At 52.2% G+C, this 25,000-nt stretch overlaps 2 protein-coding genes across 9 annotated transcripts in view; both read left to right on the top strand.

Moving 5' to 3' along the window:
* Nucleotides 1-18,410, top strand: part of faimb (Fas apoptotic inhibitory molecule b) — a 93,094-nt gene extending 74,684 nt beyond the window's left edge. Inside the window, exon 6 of the mRNA XM_070958062.1 lies at nt 18,397-18,410. The gene's annotated coding sequence lies outside the window, so the exon portion shown is untranslated. The remainder of the gene's footprint in view (nt 1-18,396) is intronic.
* agap1 (ArfGAP with GTPase domain, ankyrin repeat and PH domain 1) overlaps nt 1-25,000 on the top strand; it is a 105,598-nt gene that overhangs the window by 71,678 nt on the left and 8,920 nt on the right. For 4 of the 8 annotated variants that reach the window (XM_070958001.1, XM_070958000.1, XM_070957996.1 and 1 more), the window contains 6 exons: nt 924-1,092; nt 2,417-2,581; nt 4,146-4,307; nt 15,027-15,181; nt 16,079-16,169; nt 16,498-16,720. In XM_070958001.1, the coding sequence (XP_070814102.1) occupies nt 924-1,092; nt 2,417-2,581; nt 4,146-4,307; nt 15,027-15,181; nt 16,079-16,169; nt 16,498-16,720 (965 nt within the window). Of the gene's footprint in view, nt 1-923; nt 1,093-2,416; nt 2,582-4,145; nt 4,308-9,721; nt 9,800-15,026; nt 15,182-16,078; nt 16,170-16,497; nt 16,721-25,000 lie in introns of all 8 variants that reach the window. The other 4 variants (XM_070957999.1, XM_070957998.1, XM_070957993.1 and 1 more) reach the window with 2 other exon arrangements.

Genomic DNA, 25,000 nt, shown 5'->3' with positions numbered 1-25,000 from the left:
GTCCTCACGTAATTTAAATGTCCACGCTTTATTAAGTTGTCCAAACGTCCTCGCCTTCCTGTCTGAAGGTGCTGGTCCTCACAAAGATAGCGTTGCGGTGGCGCTCTGTCTCACGCGGTGCTTTTGATCCGTCCCAGTGGGTTGCGTGAGCTTTGTTTCTCCCCGTCTCCTTCATGTTGAAGAGGAGGCCGACCTCCCACAATGCCCTGCTCCTCTCGGGTCACCGCTGACACTCCACCCTGCTCAGAGGGAAGGGGGGGTGGATTTAACGAGCGCCTCTCGTCCATCATTAACACTCCTACTTGTCCCTTCATTCGAGTCTCTGATCCGCCTCCTTCAGACTGGGGAGACCTCGTCGTCGGGGGGTGTCCGTGGCGGCAGGCGGCGGGCGGTCGTGTTTCAGGAGTGTCAGTGAACGGGCGGAGCCAATCAGAGTCGGCGTGGTCCGCCACTTCATCGCTGCTTTGAGGGATCAGTGTGTCTTTGTCTCCATTGTACAGCTCAGAGACTGAGCTGCGTTATTGTCCAGAGTAAGCCCCTCCCACTGCAGACACACCGCCACCGCGATGGCGATCAGTCTGTGGTGTTCTTCTTCTGCTCTTTATTCCTTTTATTTAAACGCTGACGCTTTAAATGTCCAGGAGCCACTTTCCCAAACATCATGCATACTGTCCTCTGATTGGTCAGCGGCTGCTTTCACTTCCTGCGTTTTCATTTCCTGTAATCTTCAGACTCTGTGAAGTCACAGAAAGTTCTCACCTTAACTGATGAATGAATGGACGCTCTCATGTCTCCCAGTCCAACCAGACTCTGTGTTATTTTCACTCGTTTTTAGCCGCCGTCTTGTTTTCAGTCTGGAGCTTCAGCCTTCACAGATGTCTCTGACAGATCTAAACCTCAGTCTGTCCCCCGTCCTCTCTCAGGACTACATGCAGAACGTCCACGGCAAGGAGATCGACCTGCTGAGGACCACGGTGAAGGTGCCCGGCAAGAGGCCGCCGCGGGCCGTGTCCACCTGCGCCGCCGTGCCGAGCCCCAAGACCAACGGCCTGACGAAGGACATGAGCAGCCTGCAGCTGGGACAGACTCCAGGTGAGACGAGCACGTTTCATTTTGACCAAAACGTCTGATGTCTTCGTTTAGATCCTCCAGGATTTTGCGTGACGTGGCTTTGCACTCGGCACGTTTCAGAGGGGCGGAACATGTTGAGGAACAAGCAGCAATTAGACCAACACGAGCGGCCGCTAATCGCTGCTCTGATCATAAACACGAGCGCGTTTTGTCCTCGTCGAGTCGATAAAGGTTGAGCATTCAAAGAGATAAAAACAGGAGCTCAGCCTCGCTTCTCTCCACCTGAGCGTAGACGCCGTAAAACAAAAGGTGGAGAGAAACGAGCGCTCCTCCGTGTCGCACACACACATGAAAGCAGCTCTTATGAGGCGGCTAAATCAAACACACACACACACACACGCAGGGATCCTGGAGGCCCGAGCTAATAGCATGAATATTCAGTGAGCCGTACTCCATGTACTAATTATTGTCATGAATATTAATGCAATCAGAGCTCTGGCTCCACTCAGCCAGCTCCAAGAAATGAGCTGTAATGAGAGAGCGAGGGAGGAGGAGGAGGAGGAGGAGGAGGAGGATGATTCACCCGGCTGCTGGCCGCGCTGCCTCTTACCGACTCAAGGGTTTGATTTAAGCAGCAGCTTGTAGGAAGCTGCCTTTTATGGTCGCCTCATGTTTCCATGTGTGTGCGCGACACGGTCCGCTGTGATTGGACGCCTGCGCCGCGGAAACAGGAAACGCATCGGTTCTTCCAGCGGGCCGAGATGACAGCAGCTGCTCCTCCTTCGGGTTCATCACCAGGAATGGTTTGTTCCACTTCCTGTCGTGCCGCTCAGCTTCCTGTCGCGGCGTTCGCCCGTTAGCTGCAGACTCCTCGAATGGAGGAGGAGCAGCTGATCCCAGAGCTGTACAGGAGGTCTGACCTGTGACACGATCTAAACCATGTGACACCTTCACACTTCCTGTGTGGACAGGAAGTGAAGTGAAAGTGTTTGATGTTTACGCTCTGAGCTCCTTCAGACTTCTTCTGTGGTCTTTGAACTCGTTTCCCTTCAGTTTGTTTTCGTGGTGGTTTTAACGTGAGGAGCTTCAGCGATTCCCGCCGTGCGACGTGTGAAGCTGCTGTTCATTGATCAGTGACAGCAGACTGATTGGATGTTCGTCGTGTCTGTGGGTTGTTGGTATTGATATGCGGAGAAGCAGGACATAAATATGGATAATCCATAGATGGAAAGCAAAGGGGGGGTTCAGCGGCTAAGCTAACTGCAGGCAGACGTTGATGTTGCGTCGGGACTCTTCATCGCGCCGTCCGTCCTGCTCTCAGTGTTAAACCCTCTTCCTCCCTCAGGCTCGGTGACCAGCAGCTCGTCGGTGTCTCAGATGGCGAGCGGCGTCAGCCTGGTGTCCTTCAACAGCCGCGGCCTGGAGGGGATGCACCAGCGCTCCTACTCCGTCTCCAGCGCCGACCAGTGGACCGACGCCACCGTCATCGCCAACTCCGGAGTCAGCACAGGTAAGAGAGCGAGCAGAGAGCCGGGCGGTGGTCCTGATGGACAGCGAGCAGAAAACCCTCAGAAACGTCAAAGTTTGACGGCTCAGATCAAAACAACAAGTCCTCAAAGTCACTGATGATGTCATGATGCAGCTGCCTCCTGTAGACCAGGTCCACACGCGCAGCTCCACCACAGAGGGCCCCACCACGCAGCTCCGCGAGGGGGCCTGTCATTTGTCTCCCATTGATCCATTAAGCCTGAACTGTGTGTGTGTGCTGTTTTTACCTTATCCAAGACCACACACACACACACACAGAGCAGGATGCAAAGACTGACAGCTGTCAGGTCGTGTGTGCGTGTGTGTGTGTTGCCGTGACAATAAGCTTGACTGACAGCTCTGTCGTCAGTGTTGTGCCCTCCAGCCTTCCTCAAATAGTGTTTAAAGCTGTGAAATGCTTTCAGTGGACTCCCAGGGGCCACACACACACGCACACGCACACGCACACACACACACACACACGCACACACACACACACACACACACACACACGCACACACACACACACACGCACACACACACGCACACACGCACACACACACACACACACGCACACACACACACACACGCACACACACACACACACACACACACACGCACACACACACACACACACACAGAGTTTATTGAAGTCAGTTCAGTTACAGTCTCCAGGTTTTCAGCAGCTCTGTCGACTCCTTCAGCTCCTCATGACGACCAGAAAAATGTGACTTCTGTTAAAAACATTTTGGACGTTTTCAGGGTTTTTAATCATTTAAACACTAGTTTCCTGAAAGTTGAACAAACCTAAAAGCGTCTCAGCTGACAGCAAACAGGAAGTGAGGTCGTGACTCCTGCGGTCGCAGCAGCTGGAGTCCAAACTGTGTTTCAGAGCGGAGGGAAAACCCACCGGAGACGACAGCGAGGACGAGAGGGAGGGACGGAGGGACAGCCGGGCGGCGGGAGGAGGACGTGTGGAGGCTCAGGGTGGAGGTGTGGGCGGGGGCGGGGTGACGTGGATGGAGCGCGGCGTGCAGATGGGAGGGCCGTTAATCCACGGCGGTTAATTGCACTCTCGGGGACGGCGTCTTGTCAGCAGAGATAAGTTGTCACATTTTCCACTTGAGCTGAGACTAAACGATTGTAAAATAAGTTATGGTCGTCCTTGGGGCTGTCTGCCGCACAGGCGGCGCGGCGGCCGGCCGGCGGGCGAGCGCTCGTGTGTACACGTGTGTGTTTTGTGCACATGTGTTTCCATCTCCACGCACGCACCGCGCCCACGTCAGCGTCGCCGCCGCGCCGTGATATTGATGGAAGCTGAATGTTATTTTATTCCGCCGCTAGTCACAGCTGTCAGCGGCCGCCGTGAAGAGAGAGAGAGGCTCCACTGCCTGCGCTCAGGCCTCGCTCGCCCGCCCGCCCGCCCAGCACAGGTCTGCAGAGACCCAGCAGGCTGATGAAGTTCTTCCTGTTTCACAATAAAACCAAGGTGTCATCAGATCCAATCAGGTCTGCACATTTACGTCAGGGTGTGTTTGACTTTGCAGACACGGGCCTGGGGGACTCGGTCTGCTCCAGTCCCAGTATCTCCAGCACCACCAGTCCCAAGATGGAGCCGCCGCCATCGCCGCATGCCAACCGCAAGAAGCACCGGAGGAAGAAGAGCACCAGCAACTTCAAAGCCGACGGCCTCTCTGGTACTGCGGAAGGTAACGCCATCCCCCCCCCCCTCGCCTCACACTTTCCCCGCCCGGGTCCGACAGCTAAATGCCCCCCCCCAGAAACAAGTCTGACGGTCACATGCAGTATTCAGATACTTCAGGATCTGATATACTTTCACATGCCTCTAAATATCTACAGTGTGTACTTAAATACTTCCAAATCTGGCCAAATATACATAAATACTCCCAAATATCTGCAGACTGACATACTTCCCAGTATATCCAAACATCTGTACGTACTGTACTTTAAAGGTTTTCTATACTACATGATAACCTTTATGTATACTTCCAAATACTTCTAACTACATATATTTACTCCTGAGGTTATATATAGTGAAATACCTCACAGTAGTTTGTGTACGTACGTGTATGTGTACTTCAGACTCATGCTGAAGGGTCGTCTCCACATTGGACTGCTGTCCTCTGGGACCAGGGTTGGGAAACGCAGTCATGTGATCGTCTGAGACTCCGTCCCTCCGCTGAGAGGGACGGACCTCCTCATCCTCTCATTCCTTCAGCCCTTCATCTCTTCATCCCGTTGGATCTCTTCTTCTCTGTCTCTGCTGTGACGTCAATCAGTTTGTAACATAACCTCGGCCTCGCGGTCGGCGCCGTGATCCATGTGGCTTGGTGAAGTGCGAGGGGACCGAAGACCACATCCACCTGTGAGCTCAGTCTGATGTCCTCTGCAGGTGTGTCCGTCTAGATGTAGGACCTTTGGGGTCGTGATGGGCGCCGCCACTTAGCAGTAAACATAAACACGGGCTGATGGTCAGTAATGGAGGGAAGAAAGTTTAAATGTGTTAGCCCAGGTCTCAGGTCTCAGGTCTCAGGTCTCAGGTCTCAGGTCTCAGGTCTCAGGTCTCAGGTCTCAGGTCTCAGGTCTCAGGTCTTGGGTTTTGTTCTCAGGTCTCAGGTCTGGTCTCAGGTCTCAGGTCTCAGGTCTGGTCTCAGGTCTTTGGTCTCAGGTCTTGGGTTTTGTTCTCAGGTCTCAGGTCTGGTCTCAGGTCTCAGGTCTGGTCTCAGGTCTTTGGTCTCAGGTCTTGGGTTTTGTTCTCAGGTCTCAGGTCTGGTCTCAGGTCTTTGGTCTCAGGTCTCAGGTCTGGTCTCAGGTCTTTGGTCTCAGGTCTCAGGTCTGGTCTCAGGTCTCAGGTCTCAGGTCTGGTCTCAGGTCTCAGGTCTGGCTCTAACAGTCTAGGGGAGATGTGTCCAGACCAGGTTTGGGTTTTGGTTTTGGGTCCAGTCACAGCTCTGTGGTTTGATTCGCTGTTGCTCTCTTCAGATTTCTGCTTTGTTTCATTATGACAAACACACACACACACACACACACACACACACACACACACACACACACACACACTGATTAACACACTCTCTCTCTCACACACACACACACACATACACTGATTAACACACTCTCTCTCTCTCTCACACACACACACACACGCTGCGGCAGGCTGAACAGATGTGGCGGTGGCGGCAGATGTGTAATGGTCGTCTCTCCATCACGGACGCATCAAGCAGCTGACAGGGCAAGTGGCTGCCTGAGTGACGGATCGACGCTTCATCAGCTTTCATCTCTCCTCCTCCTCCTCCTCCTCCTCCTCTTCTTCCTCCTCTCGTTTCCTTTCCTCTCCTTCGCTTTCCTTTGTTTGCTTTTCTCTCCTCCTCGCCTCCTTCACCTCGCTGCTTTCCTCTCTCTCCTTCTTTTTCCTGTCCTCCATTTTCTTTCCTCTTTGCATTCCTTCGCTTTCATTCTTCTCATTTCCTTTCCTTGTCTCCATGTCTCCTTGTCTTCTTTCTTCCTCTCCTTCCTCCTCCTCATTTTTCTCCTCTCCTTGTCTCCTCTTCTCTCTCATCTTTCATTTCCTGCCTTTTTTATTTCCCTCCTTTCCTTTCCTTTCCTTTCCTTTCCTTTCCGTTCCTTTCCTTTCCTTTCCTTTCCTTTCCTTTCCTTTCCTTTCTCCTCTTCATGTCTGTCTGTTTCCTTCCTCTCATTGTTTCACCTCCCTCCACCTCCATTTTCACCCTCCCTTCATCCCTCTCCTCTGCTCCCTGCACTCTCCTCCTCCAGCCGTTCTTTCCATTTCTTCCTCCTTTTATTGCCTTCCTCATTTCCCTCCTCTGCTCCTCTTTTTTCTCTTCTCGTCTTCTTTGTCTCTTCACCGTCGACCCCCCCCCTGTTTTCCTCCTCTTCTCCTTCGCAGTCATCCCTCCATCAGGACAGTTACTCCTCTTCCTCCCTCTGACCATTTTATTCTAAACACTCTTCCTGAGCTCCTCGCCTCGCCCCCATTAGTCAGCCGGAGAGGCTTAAGTGAAATATTATAAATAATCCACCGTATTGAAATCTTTTATCAGCTGTGTCACTTTCATTATTCAGTAAGCGATTAGTAACAGTCTTCCCAATTTAGCCATTAAGCACCGAGCGCGCTCGCCGGCCGCCGGCTCGCCGCCTGTCACGCCGGGCGGGCAGGTGAAGTATCTGGTGTCAGAGCGAGGCTCGGGGTAATTCATGAGGGGGAACCGCCCTCTGTGGCCGAGCTCCCCCAGGTAGGACCACACCAACGCGCGCGCACACACACACACACAGCCGGAGCTTCAGCGGCGGGATCGTCTCTCCTCCTCTTCATCACCGGCTCTTGATGTTTTCTATACTGCTGACTGAGTGAACGATGAGGAAGATAATTCTTCATGATCTCAGCGAGCTGCTCGTCTTCGCTCTGCAGTCACGTTCAGGACTTCAGGGCTCACGCCTGGTCCTGGTCCTGGTCCTGGTCCTGGTCCTGGTCCTGGTCCTGGTCCTGGTCCTGGTCCCGGTCCTGGTCTGAAGTCTTGGTCTCTGGCCTTTCAGCTCGGTTTCTTGTATCCGATGACTGACTGTTTTTCAGAGTAAAGAATCTCTTTAAGGTTGTGTTGATGCTGATGGAATATCTTGATGATGAGTCGTTTGATCAATGAGCCAATATTGATAATTGATTGACCCTTTTTTTAGTTTTTTTTATGATAATGAATTAATATTTTTCCGTTTTGGACTTTTGTTCAAACAGAACGCGACATTTACTCTGACATATAATCGAGAGATTTGTCAATGATAACCAAAAAAATTGTTAATGGCACTATGTTTTATCCCTGTGCTTTATGAAAACACACACACACACACACACACACACACACACACACACACACACACACACACACACACACACACACACACACACACACACCTGTGTCAGGTGAACCCTGCTGATCACAGCCTCCTCAGCAGCTTCAGTTCTCGTTAACTAGCTGCTGTTTGATGCCCTGCCTTCATCCTGGAGCTTTGAAAGTTGACCTGCCAAATACCTGCACACACACACACACACACACACACACACACACACACACACACACACACACACACACACACAGCCTCAGGTATTTGAAGCGGCCCCTCACAGGTAACAGCAGGATCGCTGCACACATTCCTGGTTGTGAAGAGTGTTTCAGTGTTTGCTTTGATTCCTCGACCAAGAAACTCCTCACAGCAGGTGTGTGTGTGCGTGTGTGCGCGTGTGTGTGTCGGTCGTCAGCCTGTCTGTCGATTGGCTGCACGTGCACCTGCAGCTCGCCGCCTCTGACTGCCTCATTGTAGCGTAAATTCCTTAAAGTCGTCATTAATCAGGAAGATGGCCTCCGCTCGCCATCACGGGTCAATTTGGGTCAGCGGGGGTCAAACAGGTGGGAAACAAAGGGGGCTCTGTGGGCCAGAGTCCAGGTGGTCCAGCAGATACCTGAAGTCAGCTGCTGACCACCTGCTTCACCGTTTCTTCAGTAGCTTCAGGAGTTCAACATCTTTGTTTTAGTTTGTGTGAAACTTTTAGAAAACTGTAAACAGAGCTATGGAAGCCCAGAGCTGCCAAAATCAAAAGAAAACCATTTAGTCAGAGTTATGACGTCGTGTTTGGGTTCTAGACTTCCTCATTCACACGTTTCAAATTTTGGTATTTATCAGCAGATTTTACATTTCCTGCACATATTAAAGTTTTACTGCCTCTCTTCCTCCCTGCTCCTTTCAAAATAAAAGCAAGCGTTTGTTAGACGTGTCTCCTCAGACAGACGATAAGGTATTTCTTCGCTCTCAGAACATTCTGACGGACCCTCATGTGAGCTGACGCTCTGCCGTCCGTGAGCTTCAAGCTTCAGCGCTTCTCTCTGGCATCAAACCTGTGACATTTTTAAAGCGGCTCAGGTTCATTTTCGACGATAATGTGCTCGAGCAGCCCCCACAGCAGCGAGCGGCTTCGGCGTGTTTGGCTCATTTTAAAATGGACGAACCCTCGCTTGTCACTCGCCTCGCCTCCCCTGGAAGAAGGAGGGGCGATGGGGGAACAAGCACAGTAACATTTCAAGTGTCGACGTCGCCTCTCGCACGACTGTATTTCATCCCCTGCAAATGCTCACAGTAGCCCCGGGGGAGTAAATATTACCGAGGCTGTACTCTTTGATTCGCAGCATTAAAAGGAGCAGGGGTCAGAGGTCGCATAGCTCGCAGCTCAGCCGCCTTAAAGGAATCAAAGCTGCAGCGGAGCCTTAAAATCACCATGCAAACATCTGCTAATGTGAAGTTTACCTGATTTATTCTGTTTTAAACCTGCTGCATGTTTGGTTAACGTCCAACGCTTCAACCGACGGCCCAAAACCCAAAGATGGTCCGTCAGAAAAACAATGATTTAATCTTATTTCCTAATCGATCAATCAGCTCGTCTGTCCAGTCACTTCTCATCTGCAGCTTTTTTTTCTCACTTCCAGCTCTGATGTTTCACATTAAGAGCTTTGCAGAAACTCAGAGAGAAATAGTCTTTTCCAGATGGCTTTTAATGTGAAAATTTTGCAGGAAGTTCTTAACACTAAATGGAAATAATAATAGGAAATTATTTGAACTCACCATGCCGTGCGATCATACAGCTGAACGCCTCTGTTTGTTCACGCGGGGCTATTATTTGAGACACCCCTCGTTTGAATAACAGCTTTTATTTATGTTGTTGTTTACTTTGCGCTCATTTAGTGTTTGTTGGGTTTGAATGTTTTCATTTGAGATAATTTAGTTTATTTCTGGTGCCAGAACAGTGAAAAAGGTTTGACAGGTTTGTTGTCTTGCTCTTGTTATGTTGCAAACTTACCCTCATCCCTTCCTCATGCTCATTGGCCCCTCCCACACCAAGCCACGCCCCCTCTCTCATGGACCAATCCTCCTCAACGCTGCCGTTTTTGACTCCTGTCTCTCTCTTCCCTCCTCTGTTTCTTCTTCTCTGTTTTTTCTTGTGCGTGTCGTCTCATCCCTCTGCTCTGTCCCTCCTTCTCTGTTTTGTCTTTCTTCTGTCGTTCTGTCTCTTGTCTCTTCCTGCCGTCGGGGGACGCAGCCAAACGTAAAGCGTGGAAACTTAATCGTGTCGGTAGCCTTCGCAGCATTTACACCAACAGTCTGCACAACTCAGAAGGTAAAAACACTGCTGTGGTGGACCTGTGACAGACAGGTGGACCCCCACCGCCCCCACCCTGACCCCGACCACTGCGGGGGGGCACCCCGCCCTGGGGAAACGCGCTTCACCCGGCAAGCAGTAATTTGGCGATTCACAGTGTCAAAACAGGCCTCGATGCAGGTTTAAACTGGGCTACGTCTGCTGTGAGGGAAGCAGTTAGATGTCTAAGATGAAGACCCTCCACGAGGGTCCTGAGGTGATTCTGAGATTATCAGGAAGGAAGCCATTTTTAATTTTCCAGACTTTCCTCTGAACCCCTCTTGACCTCATCAAGCCTCGAGAAAGAAGGAAGAGTCACGTAAAGCTTGAGCTGGTCTGAACTTATTCACACATACAAGAACTCACATGTAGACGTGCTTTTATTTTGGCAGGTGAAAAGACAGAAAGGTTTGAACCTTTGATGAGACACAGATCGCAGGACAGTCCGACAAAAATCAGCTTGTACCTCCAGAATCAGAGGCGTCCAGAAAAGCTTCCGTACTCATATTTTGTCCATTCGTAGCCTCAGTTTGTTCTTGACATGCAAATCCTCAAATCGGTGCTTCCTCAGGGCGTGTCTGACACACTGTGGTGGACAGTCTTCCTGCCTGAGTCACCTGACCTGTCTGTCATGGCGTCTGTCCCCCCTTGCATCCTTCTGCCCCGTCCTCCTCACCTGTGAGGATACAAGCAAACAAGCGCACCCTCCCTGCAGGGAAGGTGGAAGCATGCGTTGTCCGGTGGTGTTACCGTCCAGTGAGTGTGGGATGTTGTTCAGGTGTGATTGATACATGAGCTCTGATGTATCTTCTGCTGTTTCTTTAAAACTGAAAGGCGAACTCCACCAGCTGTTGGTGCAGGTGTTGTCCTGTTTGTGTCTCCGTCTGTCTGCACGATCGAGCCTCCGAACAGGTTAAATCATCTCCAATCAGTCCCGAATACGCCTGACATCACGGCTTCTTCTCCTGCACCTGAAATCAGAGCCACGTCTTTCTTTTTCAGAGCGACTTCGGAACAATCGGCTGCGATATTTTCCAGGTTATTAATGTTGTAAAAGGCTGCGAATAATATGGGGAGTAATGACCTGTGTCGCAAAGCAATACTGTGTGCGGTGACATTTAAGGCTTTTAATTTGTGTTTCCCGAGGCCCCCTTTTGTCTCCCTCACGCCTCCCCTCTCATTGCACCTACCATCCTGCTTGTCACACACACACACTCACACGTACACCCCCCCACTGGGCCGACTCGACACCTCACACCCCGGATGATAGGCTCGTATGCATGCCCCCCCACCCGCGTCCTGTAAATGCTGTATATTTGGTTTGTTCTGTTTCTGCCGCTAAAGGTTACCCGTGTCAGAGTTCACAAATTGCCTCGGCGCCACCTCTCTCTGTGTGAATGTCGCCCACAGTAGCCGAGAGCGGTGGCGGTAATTACCAATACGGCGCGGCTGACTCGCCGTCTGTGGTGTTTGTGCAGTGTTCGTCGTCTCGTGCGTGAGTTTAGTCCTGTGAGGCCGGGCAGGTGGAGCAGGAAGCGCAGATATTCAGCGACTCTGAGCATCGAGAAACTTAAACTTCACCTGTTTGCTCAGGAACAAGTGACTGACTGACGGGCTGCGATGTCCGTCCACCGCTGTGGTCCTGACTCGTGTCCATTGATGAATCTTGTCTTTGAAGCTCTTAAGCTGCCAAATGCTCCACTCCGTTCATCAGCTGACGGAGGCGTCCCGAGGCTTTGTCAGAGTTTGATCCTCTGTAGGTTCCTGAGTACGACCCCGTTCTGACTGGAGATGATGCCAAATATTGACGTGCATGACCATTCGTGGCTGCAGCCTTCAGTGGTCAAGAAGATGATTACCTTTCACCTCGTAACGATGATCATTTCACCAACAAGGGCTCAAAAACACCACGTAAAGGGTTAACTAATGTGGGCGGGACCAACCTGTGGGTAGGTGAAATATCGTACAAATAGAGTCCTTGATTGGCTCTTAGAAGCGAAGAGATTGTAGCAGGCTTGTCTTAGCTGGACTTCCTGTTTGACTTCACTGACGACGTGATGGGAGTCTGTCCTTCTCTAAATGCTCAATTCTGCTAATTTAACACAACATAACAGGAATCAGTGGTTCGAATAGTTCGTCTCCACTCCGGAAAAGTATTCCACCGAGCTTTGAGACAAACAGCCATGTTTGGTTGTGCTTTAGCGCTGCACAGTGCTGAAACCACAGATGAGCCGACCAGGAAGCAGCCTGTCGACTGAAAGCTTTGATAGTCGATTATTCTGTGAATCTCCTAATTGGTGCACCTTTAGTTTGCATGTGGGTTTCCTTTCCTGTGCAGCACAGGCTCAGCTGGGGGGGTTTTCAGCTGAAAACTGGGTTGGGGGAGTGGTTCTTCAGCTGCGCAGCCTGATGCCCCCCTCGTTTTATTCATTAGCTGCCGTGGTGCGCTGGGTCAGCGTGCAGCATTTAAATCCAGCGTTTAATTTACGCTGCGGAGAGGCAGGGCCTTTCTGGATTGTTGGTTTCCATAATTGTCAAGCAGCCAAACTCCCTCCCCCTGAAAACAGAGAATCATGGGAATTTAATTATGATGGGATTCTTGCTCTTGACCCTGCGGGGCTCAACCGGCGCTTGATGGGTGGGCTGTCATGTAGACCCAGGAGCCTCAAAATACACTCTGGAAAATGATCATTCACTGGCTGCATCATGTACAGTTTGCCTTCATTTAAATACAGAGTTGTGATTGGTGGCACGTGTTGAATCCCTGACCCTTCAGTGAGGAGGCAGGAAAACAAGGTGCGCGCCATAACCATCAGAAACCTGACGCGACGAGCAGCAGGAGGTGCTTGTTGGTCGTCATCAGATCTTTACTGTCGGGCTTGAAGCGGACACGGCGTTCAGCCGCCACTGTGAAACAAAAGTCAGGTTTAACCTTGAGCAGCTGAGCAGCCCCTGTAAACAGTAGTTTTAATTAACACCAGCTCATCAGACTCAGCCCGCCGTGGCCTGAAGCACCTCAGAGATGAAAACGATCCGGCGTTATCTTCAGCAAAGGAAACTTTGGTCAGCAGAGGTGTTTTCAATCTCTTTATCCTGGAAGTGGAAGGCTTTCGTTTGGCCTCGGGGCGCTCCCTTCCATCCTTTCCTTCCGTCCTTCCTCTCCTCGGACAAGGCCATTGATTATCCAGAGCGAAGCCAGAGGGGAACTTCAGCGCCGGTGCTCTGAGACGCTCCCAATTAGCCAAATGACTGGAGTTGAGGAAGAGCAAATGGTCGTTCCCTCGCGGGCCGGCCGTGACCGCTCTCCGACTGATTAAACCTCTCATCTTTTCACTGCTTCACTCCCGGCACACGTCATGAAGCTGCCGCTTCCAGAAACGCTCGCCTGAAAGTGTCATGAATGATTACCGAGCTCCGCGCTGAGATCTGCCGTCGCCCGGCGCCTTTCTGGATGCTGCGTCTCCTTTTCCGTTCATGGAGCGTGTTTCAGGGATAAAACCTCCTCATGTGCTTTTGTTGAGGGTCTCAGCAGCAGAACCTGAAGAATCCTGGGAATCATCAGCCGAGTTGGAGGCCATCCTTTGATAGAGCGATTACCCCGCGTCCCCCCCGCCTCCCCCATCCCTTCCCTCCTCTCTGGGGCTAATTGTAAACAGGAGCTGGCTGTTGTCTGATCTCATGTGGTGATGATACCGACTCTCAGCCGTGCCCCCGCTTCACCTGGCTAACGGTTTCCAAATGTGGCCGAGTTGTTCCCAAACGCTAACATCCGTCAGTCCTGTGAGAGCTTAAGACGAGCAGCGCGGCTAAACTTCAGTCTTTTACCCGAAAATAAAGTCGTTCTTGAGCGTTGATGTTAATTCCTGACCGAATTATCTCAACTCAAAGGTCCGCTTACGATCTTCTCCAAGCTTTCAGCCACACCTGACGGTAGCATCAGCTCACAGAGCTGTTGGTTCCATGTCTTCAAAGTTTTCCACGTGTCTTGAGAATCTGTCGTTCGTGGAGGCTAAAAGCTCCACGGCAGAAGTCCCAGAGTGACCGTCAGATGCTGGTTGGAGCTCCTGAAGCTTGTTGGTGGACCTTCAGTTTGGACCTCTGCTGTTTGTTTTGAACCAGCCGAGATTAAAGGTCTGAAAGTGCTCAGTGAAGTGAAACGATGCTGGACTGTGAGACGCTTTTGTGGCAACTGAGCGAACAATGATTGATGAAGATCAGCTGTTTACTGATATTTATTGATTAGCATTCATCTTCATGGACCGAGTTTGAGTCGCAGGTTTGTTTAATGTTGTTTTGAATGTGAGAACATGCAGAACTTCTACAGCTGCTTTCAGGAAGTCCAGGACTGAATCTCTTTGTATACAAACACACACACACACACACACACACACACACACACACACACACACACACACACACACACACACACACACACACACTTGGTCTAATTGACTCCTGATTGTCCCATTACCCTCTGGGGGGGGGGTTCTGGGTAATAGATCCATGTGTCCCCCCTCCAGCAGGTCCTGATTGTAATGACTGACCTCTCCCACTGACATGTCAGCGGAGGGGAGGGCAGGACGGCTGGGGGGCCCATGGGGGAGGGGAGGGGGGACACGGGGCCCGTAATTTGGGTGACATCCTGGCTTCAGGGTGCGGGGTCACGCAGGTCACCAGTGGTGGGTCGAGGACAACAGGTGTCCTTCAGTCAGGAGTTTCTGTCAATGGAAAGACACTTTTCATCCACTGATGGACAGTTTGAGGAATCGATGACGGTGAGTCAAAAACCTGAATGCTGCTTGTCCAGCGCTGGTTTTGACTCTGGGGACAGGAAGCAGGCCTGAACCAGACCAGCTGGACGCTTCATAACGTAACAGGAGAGCAGAAATAAACCGTTCAGAGTTTCGTAAAGCAGCAGTGGGATTCGAAAGGGATGGTCTGAAGGACAGGAAGGCAGTTTAAAGCTGAGGGTCCCGACATGTTCCTAAACTCTGAATTGTCTTCATTGTCTCTAACTTTGGGAACATTTCTGAACTCAATGCGACATGAGAACGTGTTCAGAAGCTCAGTTCTGCGGTCTGTGACCCCCTGAAGCCAAACACTGAGCCTTCCTCTGGGCCAGAGCGTCGACCGAGCGGCCGAGGTGAAGCGTTTTCTGATCGCTCTGTGTCTGCTCCTGCTCTGACCTCCGTTTGCTGTCCCACAGAACAAGAGGAGAACTTCGAGTTCACCATCGTGTCGCTGACGGGCCAGACGTGGCACTTTGAGGCCACGTCGTACGAGGAGCGAGACGCCTGGGTCCAGGTCATCGAGAGCCAGATCCTGGCCAGCCTGCAGTCCTGCGAGAGCAGCAAGAACAAGGTGAGCGGCACCGGGCAGCACCCGGAGCGCTGAGGCCAGAATATGAAGTGTTTGAAGTGGTTCATCACTGCAGTGACCAGATATGGTAGAAACACACACACACACACACACACACACACACACACACACACACACACACTCACACACACACACACACACTCACACTCTCACATAATTACAGTGGTAATTACTGCGGCTCAGCTTCAGCCTCAGCGCTGCCATTTTCCACCTGCACATGCAGCAGGCGGCCCGGCGCTCGGGCGAGGCCCGCTGTGTTGACGCCTCAGGCTCTCAGCCTTTCACTGCCCCCCCCCCCCGTTCCATCCCCCGTTCCATTTGTTTGCTGTGTTATTCCTTCATTCCCTGAGTTTAGCCTGAAACAGCAGCAACGTCGGCTCCACTCACGTCTGCACACACCTGTGTGTGTGTGTGTGTGTGTGTGTGTGTGTGTGTGCGCGTGCGCGTGCGCGCGCACGTGTGTGTGTGTGTGTGTGTGTGTGTGTGTGTGTGTGTGTGTGCTGGTTGGGAGTTCAGTTCCAGCTCAAACAAATTAGATTTTAAACGATCTGCTGAACACATTTAAGAGGCAGAACGACCAAAATCACAGCTGTCATCAGTGTTTGGAGCCTTGAAGACTTCATGATGATGATCTTATCTTATCTTATCTTATCTTATCTTATCAAAACTCACCATTCTTAAGGTTACTGTCAAATGTGAGGATTAGCTCTTTAATCTGAGTCCATGTTAGCTTCAGTTCAGGCTCCTCAGTTCTGGTCTCACAGCAGTCGACTTGACCTCTGACCTTCAGTCACAGGACACCGTCCACACGCTGGTTTGTCTTCTGTGTCTTCTCTGCTCCTTCACTCTTCTGAGTCCTGTCTGTCTTCCTCCTCTCAGTCTCGTCTGACCAGCCAGACGGAGGCCATGGCTCTGCAGACCATCAGGAGTATTCGAGGAAACGGTCGCTGTGCCGACTGTGAAGCGCAGAGTGAGTACCAGACGCGTCAGGGTGGAGGAGGAGGTGGTGTTTGGGTGGAGGAGGAGGTGGAGGTGTGCAGGAGGAGGTGGTTGTGATGGTGGTGGCTCTTTTAATCTCTTGGTCAGAGGTTCGTGCAGCGTAGATCATCTGCACATCTTCATATAATTATAAGGAGCCTCATGCTATGCTAACTGCTAACTTTTCAGCATTTACCCAGAATTCTTAGCTTCACCTTCATCAGACAGCAGACAGTTTGACAGGATTGGACCAGTGAAAACGTGTGCATGAAGTGTGTTGACAGAGTGAAAACATGATCTCCTCTGCTCTGCTCGTCCAGACCCGGACTGGGCCAGCCTGAACCTCGGGGCCCTGATCTGCATCGAGTGCTCGGGCATCCACAGGAACCTGGGCACCCACCTGTCCAGGGTCCGCTCTCTGGACCTGGACGAGTGGCCGCTGGAGCTCATCAAGGTCATGTCGGCCATCGGCAACGAGCTCGCCAACAGCGTGTGGGAGGCCAACACCCAGGGCCGCCTCAAACCTGGACCGGACGCCAGCAGGTAGGAAACGAGCTTCAGACGGGCCGCGGTCCAGACGTTGAACAACAGTCGCTCCATGAAATGTTTTAATGACGGACGACCGTTAACGATCGTCAGAGCTGCCGCCAATTAATTATCTGTCAATCAGCGAAGGGCTTCAGCTGCTCTGAACACACGGCTGAGACCTTTAATCCACAACCGATCAGATTTAGATCAAGAGTGTACTGAGCTACAGTTCACAGAGTAAATGTACTGAGTTACATTCCTCCACCGGGGTGTGTGTGTGTGTGTGTGTGTGTGTGTGTGTGTGTGTGTGTGCGCGTGTGTGTGCGTGTGTGTGTGTGTGTGTGTGCGTGTGTGTGTGTGTGTCTCAGTGTCAGTGCAGTGCTGACAGCTGCAGACAGGGGGCAGCGATTCAGTGTGTGAGACTCAGGGTTCACCCTGCGTGTGCTGCATATTGACAGACCAGCCCGTGTGTGTGTGCGTGCGTGTGCATCTGTGCGTGTGTGTGTGTGTGTGTGCATCTGTGCGTGTGTGTGTGTGTGCGTGTGTAGACTTCAGGGGATAGTAACAAATCGGTGAACTTTAGCGTGACGTTGGTGTTGATCAGTGTGTACCTGCATGCCTGCGTGTGTGTGCTAGTGTGTGTGTGTGTGTGTGTGTGTGTGTGTGTGCGCGTGCGTGCGTGCGTGCGTGTGTGTGTGTGGTGTGTAATTATCGGCCATGCAGCTTTAGGAAGCCAGCAGCCATCATAACAAATTAGAGCTGACTGCCAACCGCATAAAGATCGACTTCCCCGTCCTCCCCCCTGCACTCACCCCCCTAACGCTCATTAGTCAACAGAAGCACCTTATAATTACTCCCCCAACACACACACACACACGCACGCACGTACACACACACGCTGTGTACGGATATGTTCACAAACACAAACACATTTTAACCCGACAAAACACAATGAGTACATGTTAACAAATACACAGTTTGTAGTACATGTACTCAGCAGGGTGAGGAAGCAGTACTGAAGCAAACGTCGCAACACCACAAATACTACTAATACTACTAAAATACTACGACTGGAACAGAAAGCAGAAGCAGTGACATGAGAAATGAGAAGTATCCGGAGTTTTTAAGTAATTATTTCAGGTCAGTTTTTAATTTTCTTTTAAACATTTTCAGGATTTCTGACATTATTTCACACAGTTCGAGTACTCTGCACTGTGTACCTGCAGTATCTGTCGGTACTGCTTCCTCCAGATTTAAATACGGCCAAATACAAAAACAAAATCCAGCTTTAAGTGAACAAATGAGGCGATTTCCTTCAGTTTTCAAGTACTACGAAACACTTTGAGGTACACGTCCGTGAGGACAAAGCAGGTTTCAGCGTCTGTGTGACTGAACGCTGGTTCACGACGTCTCTGCACTTTTTCCTGAACGTGTCTGAAAATGCGTGCTGTGTGAAGCTTCAGGTGTGTGTGTGTGTGTGTGTGTGTGTGTGTGTATGGGTACCACTCTGCAGAAAAACACAGTATAAATACGAAACACATCCGTCCACACGCGCACACACACGCACACACGCGCAGAGCGATCCCGCGTATCGACGCGCCATCAGCCCTCCTCCATCAGAGCACTAATGCTTTTATTGTTGCTCATGTTGGGATTTATTTATGAATCTGAAGCATGTTTCCCCTGAAGAGATTAGAGGAGGAGGTCAATATTATCTCAATTAACCCGCAACGCTCCACCGCAGCTCCTCCGCCCCTCCCCCACCCACCCCACCCCCGCCCCCGTCCTGTCGATAGTATTTATCAGTCCATTCCTTAAGTGGCTCGCCGTTTGTCGTCCCACCTCCGCTCTGTCTCTGTCTGCTCCATCATTCCTCCTCCCGTGCTCTTCGTGCTGCTCCTCCTCTCGCCTCCCTCCGTCTTCTTCAGCTTTGTTTCCTCCTCTTGTTTTTATGCTTTTTTCATTTTACGCTTCAGAAAATATGCCAGGAATTTTTTAAGGAGCGGAAACGTTGCAGAAAAGATGCAGAAGCAAAGATGTGATCATTGCTGATGGATGCAGAAACTGCCTCTTCTTCTTCTGTGGTGGATAAAACATTCATTTCCTGCTGCCGCTCTCCATTACAGGCCCCCCCCCCCACCACCACCACCGCCAGAAAGGCCAAAAATAATAATAATAAAAAAAAACTCTTTCTCTGTCACCAGATCTATGAATCATTGGACCGTCGTCACGTGTTTCCACACCAGTTGTTTCTTCCAAAATAAGAGACTCTTCTTCCTCTTCCTCCCGGTCTTCCTCTTGGTCCTGGACGTGTCCACGCGTCCCTCACACACTCTGAGAGGAAGGCGTGGAGCTTTTATGACAGCTTTATGGAGTGCCGGCCGCTCTGTGAAATGAGATGTGGAAGCTGAAGCGGCGAGGTTGCGTTCGCTCGCCGCTGCTCTTAAACCACAAATCAACCTGCGAGACGTCGGCGAGCAGCGAACATACGAGGCTGAAACACACCGAATCCACGCAGGTGCTGATATACAGCCACCGGTTTCATCACCGTCGCTGTCTGTGGGGACGTTTTTAAAGCACGGCGGCGAGGACGTCGTTAATAAGCTCAACGTAGCGTCAGCCGTCCATCCAGGCCGTCCTCCTGCGTCCTCCTTCGTCAAACATGTCCTAATCAGATGTTGCTGTACTCAAACGTTCAGTTCAGTCGTGTTATTTAACCGTCGTCACTTCCACTTTCACAGTAAAGGTCGGCCGCTGTCTAAATGTTAAAATGCTCTCATTTTGAAGCTCATGCAGGAAGTGATGGAGCTTCTGTCCGTTTGGTGCCAACAAAGATTCAACGGATCAATCTGGGCCCCCCTGCTTCTTCTTCTACTGTTAATTTAAGAGAAACAAGAAGCAAAACACGTCACTTCCTGTTTGGGAGGAGACGGCAGTTCAGAGTGAGAGGAAAGGCATGATGGGAAACCCTCCAATGTGGAACCAACTTCATTTCTGTGTGTCCGTTTGAGGGAAACGCGTCGACTCAAATGATGATTTAGTGGCTTAAATTTCTCTTATGTGGCTTTAAATACACAAAATCAGGCCCTTATTTGCGCCAATAATCTGAACCGTAAATCACTGAAATGACATGGAGGTGGAGGTGGAGGCGGAGGTGGAGGTGTGGGGAGAGGCCGGCGGAGGCTTTGTCCAGGCGGCGGGAGGGATGGGAGTGGAAGGCAGAGGGAGAGGGGACGCTGGGGGGAAGCTGATGAATGGAAAAATGCCTTCCCCTCGTGGTCTCTCAAGTGAGTAATAGAGGCCGAAATTTCATTTTGCAAGTGGCTGATTTAATGATCCAAAGGGTAATTAATGGCCTGATTATCTTAATGTTAAATATGGCCAGCAGCAATTACACTGACCTCCTGTCTGTCAAGGTCTGGCCCCCCACTCCGCCTCCCAATTAGGTCCTGTTTGGAGGTTCAGGAGGGGGCTGGAGAGAGGGAGAGACGGAGGGGGTTGGATAGAGGAAGAGGAGGAACAGATGGAAATGGACATGAATGGACAGAAGACAGGAGGAGGAGGAGGAGGAATTTGGGAGGATGGATGTGAAGAAAGGAAAGAAAAGGTAGCAAGACTGGGAGGAGGATGGAGTCAGGAGGAGGAGGTGAAGGGAGGTGCGTTAGTGTTCAACACCTCCTTTTCCTCCTCTCCTTCCCGGACCGGAGGGAGGAATTATGTCGGAGAGATCGCGCCGGCCTCCGCGGCGACGCCCCCGTCCAATGAGATATGTGACAGGGCCGAGCCCGCCGTCTCCAGCTGCTGTCATCGTCTCTTCATCTTCGCCTTCCTCCCGTTTCAGGCCGCCGCTCCTCCTCCTCCCGTCCGTCTCCCCGCAGCGACGGCCGGCCGGGGTCTCGTTAACATCAGCCAGTCCCGGCGAGGACGGGGACGAGGAGGGGACACTGTCGGCGCTAATCGTTTTAGCTCGTCGCTGCTAATGCAGCGTCTCGCCGCGCCCGTTCAGCGCCGCAGTGCCTCGTGTGAAGAGAGATACTTGTTGACAAGCGTCCCTCGCAGTGCGAGGACGGGGGACGGCGGAGCGGGGACTGAGCTGTGAGGCGGGAGGGTGGATGAACACCAACCTTGCCAGCTCTGCGGTGCCAGAGGGATCCTGTTAGAACTACTTTTCTCTCTGTAACAAACCACAAAAAGACTCAGCCATCCTCTAAACGTTCCCATTAACCTCTGGCCGCCCGCGGTCAGCCGTCATCACCTCGGCTGGCACGCTCGCCTGGTGCCGCGCCCCAGCTGATGCCACCGCCGAAGGGGCTGCTAAGTTTGGGCACGCTGCCCATCGTGGAGCGCCCGCAGGGGCTCGCTGGCTCGGCCGGCACCGCCGCAGCACCCTGGCTCTTTAGTTCTTGGCGCCGCGGCTCATTGTTTTAATTATCTGTCGAGCGTCGCATCAACACCAGCACCCAAGGCCTGCTCGGGCTGCGTGTGACGGCGCGTTAGCGGGCCTGAGCAGACAGCAAGTGACAGTGCTGCTAATCCGGCCTCCTGGCCACCGGACGGAGGAGGTGGTTGGCGGCCGTGCGCCTCCGTCCCCTGGGCCTCCCGTGTCCTCGCGCTCCCGCCCTCCCCTCGTGCCAACCGCCGACCTTTGGCGGTCTGTCGTGGAGGGTCAGCGTCTTGGCGTGTTTGTGTCCGCAGACTGCGTCCACCGGATTATTCTCTGCTGGGATGGACAGTATGAACCGAGCGATGTCCAGTTCAGAGACAGCTGACACCTGGAGAGACATCAGGACAGAGACGTCAGTCACTGCTGGTCCTTTGGAGAAAGATGAACCCTCTGAACGAATCGTGGCTGCATTTCCCCAAAGAGCCTGGAAACGACTTGTTTGGTGTCACAGGAAGCGGTGATGACCTGAACAATAGGAGGAGGCGGAGCTACGCCGGCGCCGGGGCACCACACCTTAATTAGACAGCAGAAAAATGAGCCGGACTCAGGACGGCTAAAGGATGAGCGCGCGGGGCTTCGCACGGCGGCGCCGCCTCGCCACCACACACTTAACAGCGGGCCCCACATGACGAATGCTCGGCCAGTAATAATTCAGCAGCAGGTCTGTCGGCGCTGGGAGCCGGGAGAGGGACGAATCAGGCCCTTTATGGGAACAGATTAGTCTTGTTCCCCCTCAGAAAAGGCCAGCGCTAACAGATTTAAAATTAGACCGGGGGCTTTTAATCTGGGCCGGGGTGCAGGTGCGGCGGCGGCCCCGACGTGGCGGCGGGATTGGACTCAGGGGACCAGATGGGGCGACCGGGGGAAGGAGGCGGGCAAGGGGCCCACATCATAAGATAATTGCCCCCCAGGGTCAGAGGCAATGGTGGGGGAAGGAGGGGGCAGGCCATCCTCACACCCCATGAAAGCCAAACTCATCAAACACACACACACACACACACACACACACACACACACACACACACACACACACACACACACACACACACACACACACACACACCCCTCCGGAGTGTGTGATCCTGACACAGATTGGACTGGTGTGATTGGAGACGGACACGTGTCACATCAGAGGCGCCGTCTGCGGCGGATCGAGCCGCAAACGTCATAACAAGACGCGTCGTGATGCGGGTTAAAGCCTCGATTTCAGCCAATCAGTGACGTCCTCTGACGCCGTCCTCAGCTCTGTGTGTGTGTGTGTGTGTGTGTGTGTGTGTGTGTGTGTGTGTGTGTGTGTGTGTGTATCCACAGTTCAGGCCGATGATTTATTTTCAGGAAAATTTCACCCATTTTATTCCCTTTTTTTCTTGTTTTTCAGATGTTAAATGTCCAGTTTGTTCAGGCTGAAATATTTAAATGAGAAAATTTCATCTTCGTCAAAGATCAGATCAGTCTGTGATGGAGGAAACGGCGGCAAAATGACGCCGCGTTCAGGAGAAACCCGTTAATCTCAGCCTCGTCGACTCCAGCAGCTTCAGACCACGATGAAGTTTTTATTGAGTCCAAACAACGTTTCAACAAAAGGGCGTCATTTTCCTGAATAATGTGGATTTCCCATGAGGTCACTGTGTGTGCGTGTGTGTGCGCGTGTGTGTGCGTGTGTGTGTGTGTGCGTGTGTGCGTGTGTGTGTGTGTGTGCAGACTGAGCCAAGCTCGGCTTCATCTGCGTCGGTTAACTAGCTGATCCCGCCTGCCATCATCTCTCCGCCATTATCTGCAGCCCCCGCTGATATGAGCCGGCCCCTCGGCCTGCATTTTAAACAGCACACACACACACACACACACGTGCACACACACGTACGCGCACACACACACACAGGAAGCAGCAGCGCGGCCTCCTGACAGGCAGGACCACTGCAAACGCTGAAAAATAATTGGCCCCTACATTCTAATTCATCTGTAAAAGGGAGGCCTTGATTAAATTAGTCCTAATAGACATTATTTTGTACATGACTGCCTCGCCGCTGCCCGCCGCCGCGGCCCCCAACTCGCCTAACAAGCCCTCCAATTTACTATTGACATTAAGCCGGCTGACACGAGCCAATCACCGGGCCACTCATCGTTTGTCACGGCGCTGAGGTTATGCTAATGCGAGCTAAAAGCACAAACTAAATGCACATTCTTTATGCCTGAGTCATCAGATTAACCTCGCCGTCCTCGGCCCCCTCCCCTCCCGGTTTTAATAATGAAGAAATAAATAACGCTCTGTACATGCGTGACTCCGTCCGTCCTCTCCCGCTCGCCGGCCTCGCTCGGCTCCTGCCCGCCGTGAGCCAGCGGGGGCCGGCTCCCGGAGCAGAAATGAATCCGAGCGCCCCCTCGCCCTCCCCGCCCTCCCCGCCCTCCTCACCCTCACCCTTTGGCTAATTGGCCCAGTCGGCAAATTGCTCATACAATAAAGAAAAGGCAGGAGGGGGAGGAAGAACTGGAGGCCGCGGTCCTCCTCGTGTTTGTGGGTAATGTGTTTGGATGGAATGGGTTCACGGCGAGCGGCGGCCGGCTGGTAAACATTTAAACCTCCAGCCACGAGGAGACGCTTGGCTTCAGGATGCTGCTCGTTCGCTCGCCGCGTTTACAGAAGAGCTGAGGAGGAAGCGGCGGCGTCCGTTAACGCGTTAAATGCCGCAGAAGAAGCAGAAGAAGAAGGAGCCGTCGCGGAAAGAGGAAACGCTCCTTCAGGGAGAGGAGGGAGCGGATTTTAGGAAGAGCTCGTCGGCGGTGTTTACAAAAACACCGTTTATCAGACGTGTTGAGGGTGGAACGATGAAGTGTGCTCATCTTCATCGCAGGAGGACAGATGTGTGACTCCAGCACGAATAAAACCGACACTTTATGTGGACCCTTGAACGCTGCGTCGGCCTTTGTGGCGCCGTAAAACCTCTGGTCTGTGTTTTAAATCCAGATCCTGATTCATCAGTTCCTCTCCGCTCTGGTTTCTGCATTAGAGCCCCCCACCCCACCCAAACCCCCCCACACACACACACCCAGCTAATCTGACAGAAATGTCAGCGCTCATCAGGCTCTGCTGCTGCTTCCTCCTTCACGTCCAGAGGACTTCCTCCTGTCGTGCACCTGCTGACCGTCACGTGATGGAAACGTGAAGGTGAAGGACGCAGCAAAGGTCGGAGGTCACTGCATGTGCAGACTGTTACCAAAGAAGAAGACTGTTGTGGTTCTTCTTCTGTGCTGGAGGTCAGATCTGACGCTGGAGGCTCTCGTCTCGTCACGCTGAGGCCTGACTTCCTGAGTTGGTCTTATTGATTTTAGGTTTTCTCGTCCCGCCCGATCATGACAGCATCATGTGGAGTCTGCCTGGTCCCGGGGGACTCTGGAGGACCCCCGGGACCCCCGCCTGACACGCAGACAGTTAATTATCAGTTCAATTATGTGAATGTGACCTCGTGTCTCTGCTTCCTAATTGATCATAAAGTTGCTTTAAAGATCTTGGACGAGCGTCCTGACGTGTCCTCCGTCCCTGCTCTCTCTGTCCTTCTGTCTTTGGATGGGGGCTTCCTCTCCTCGTCCTCCTGCGTCTCTCAGACCTCCCCCTTTTCTCCTCTTTTCTGTGCCTGTATGGCATCGCTGGAGCATTTCGTCTCAGCCCAGAGATCAGCTCCTCGTCGCTTTGGCCCATTTCTCTCCACCTTCTCTCCTCATTTGCATCGTCTCTCTTTTCTTTTTTTTTTATCTCTGTCCGATTTAACCCCTCCACCTCCGTCCACTCGAGTCTCAAGGCTGATTTCAGTCCAGCTCAGCCCCCCCCCCCCCCCCCCCCCCCGCCTCACCCAGAC

This window comes from Chaetodon trifascialis, chromosome 24 (genome assembly GCF_039877785.1).
Source record: "Chaetodon trifascialis isolate fChaTrf1 chromosome 24, fChaTrf1.hap1, whole genome shotgun sequence".
NCBI lineage: Eukaryota > Metazoa > Chordata > Actinopteri > Chaetodontiformes > Chaetodontidae > Chaetodon > Chaetodon trifascialis.
This window is presented reverse-complemented; position numbering and strand designations above follow the sequence as displayed.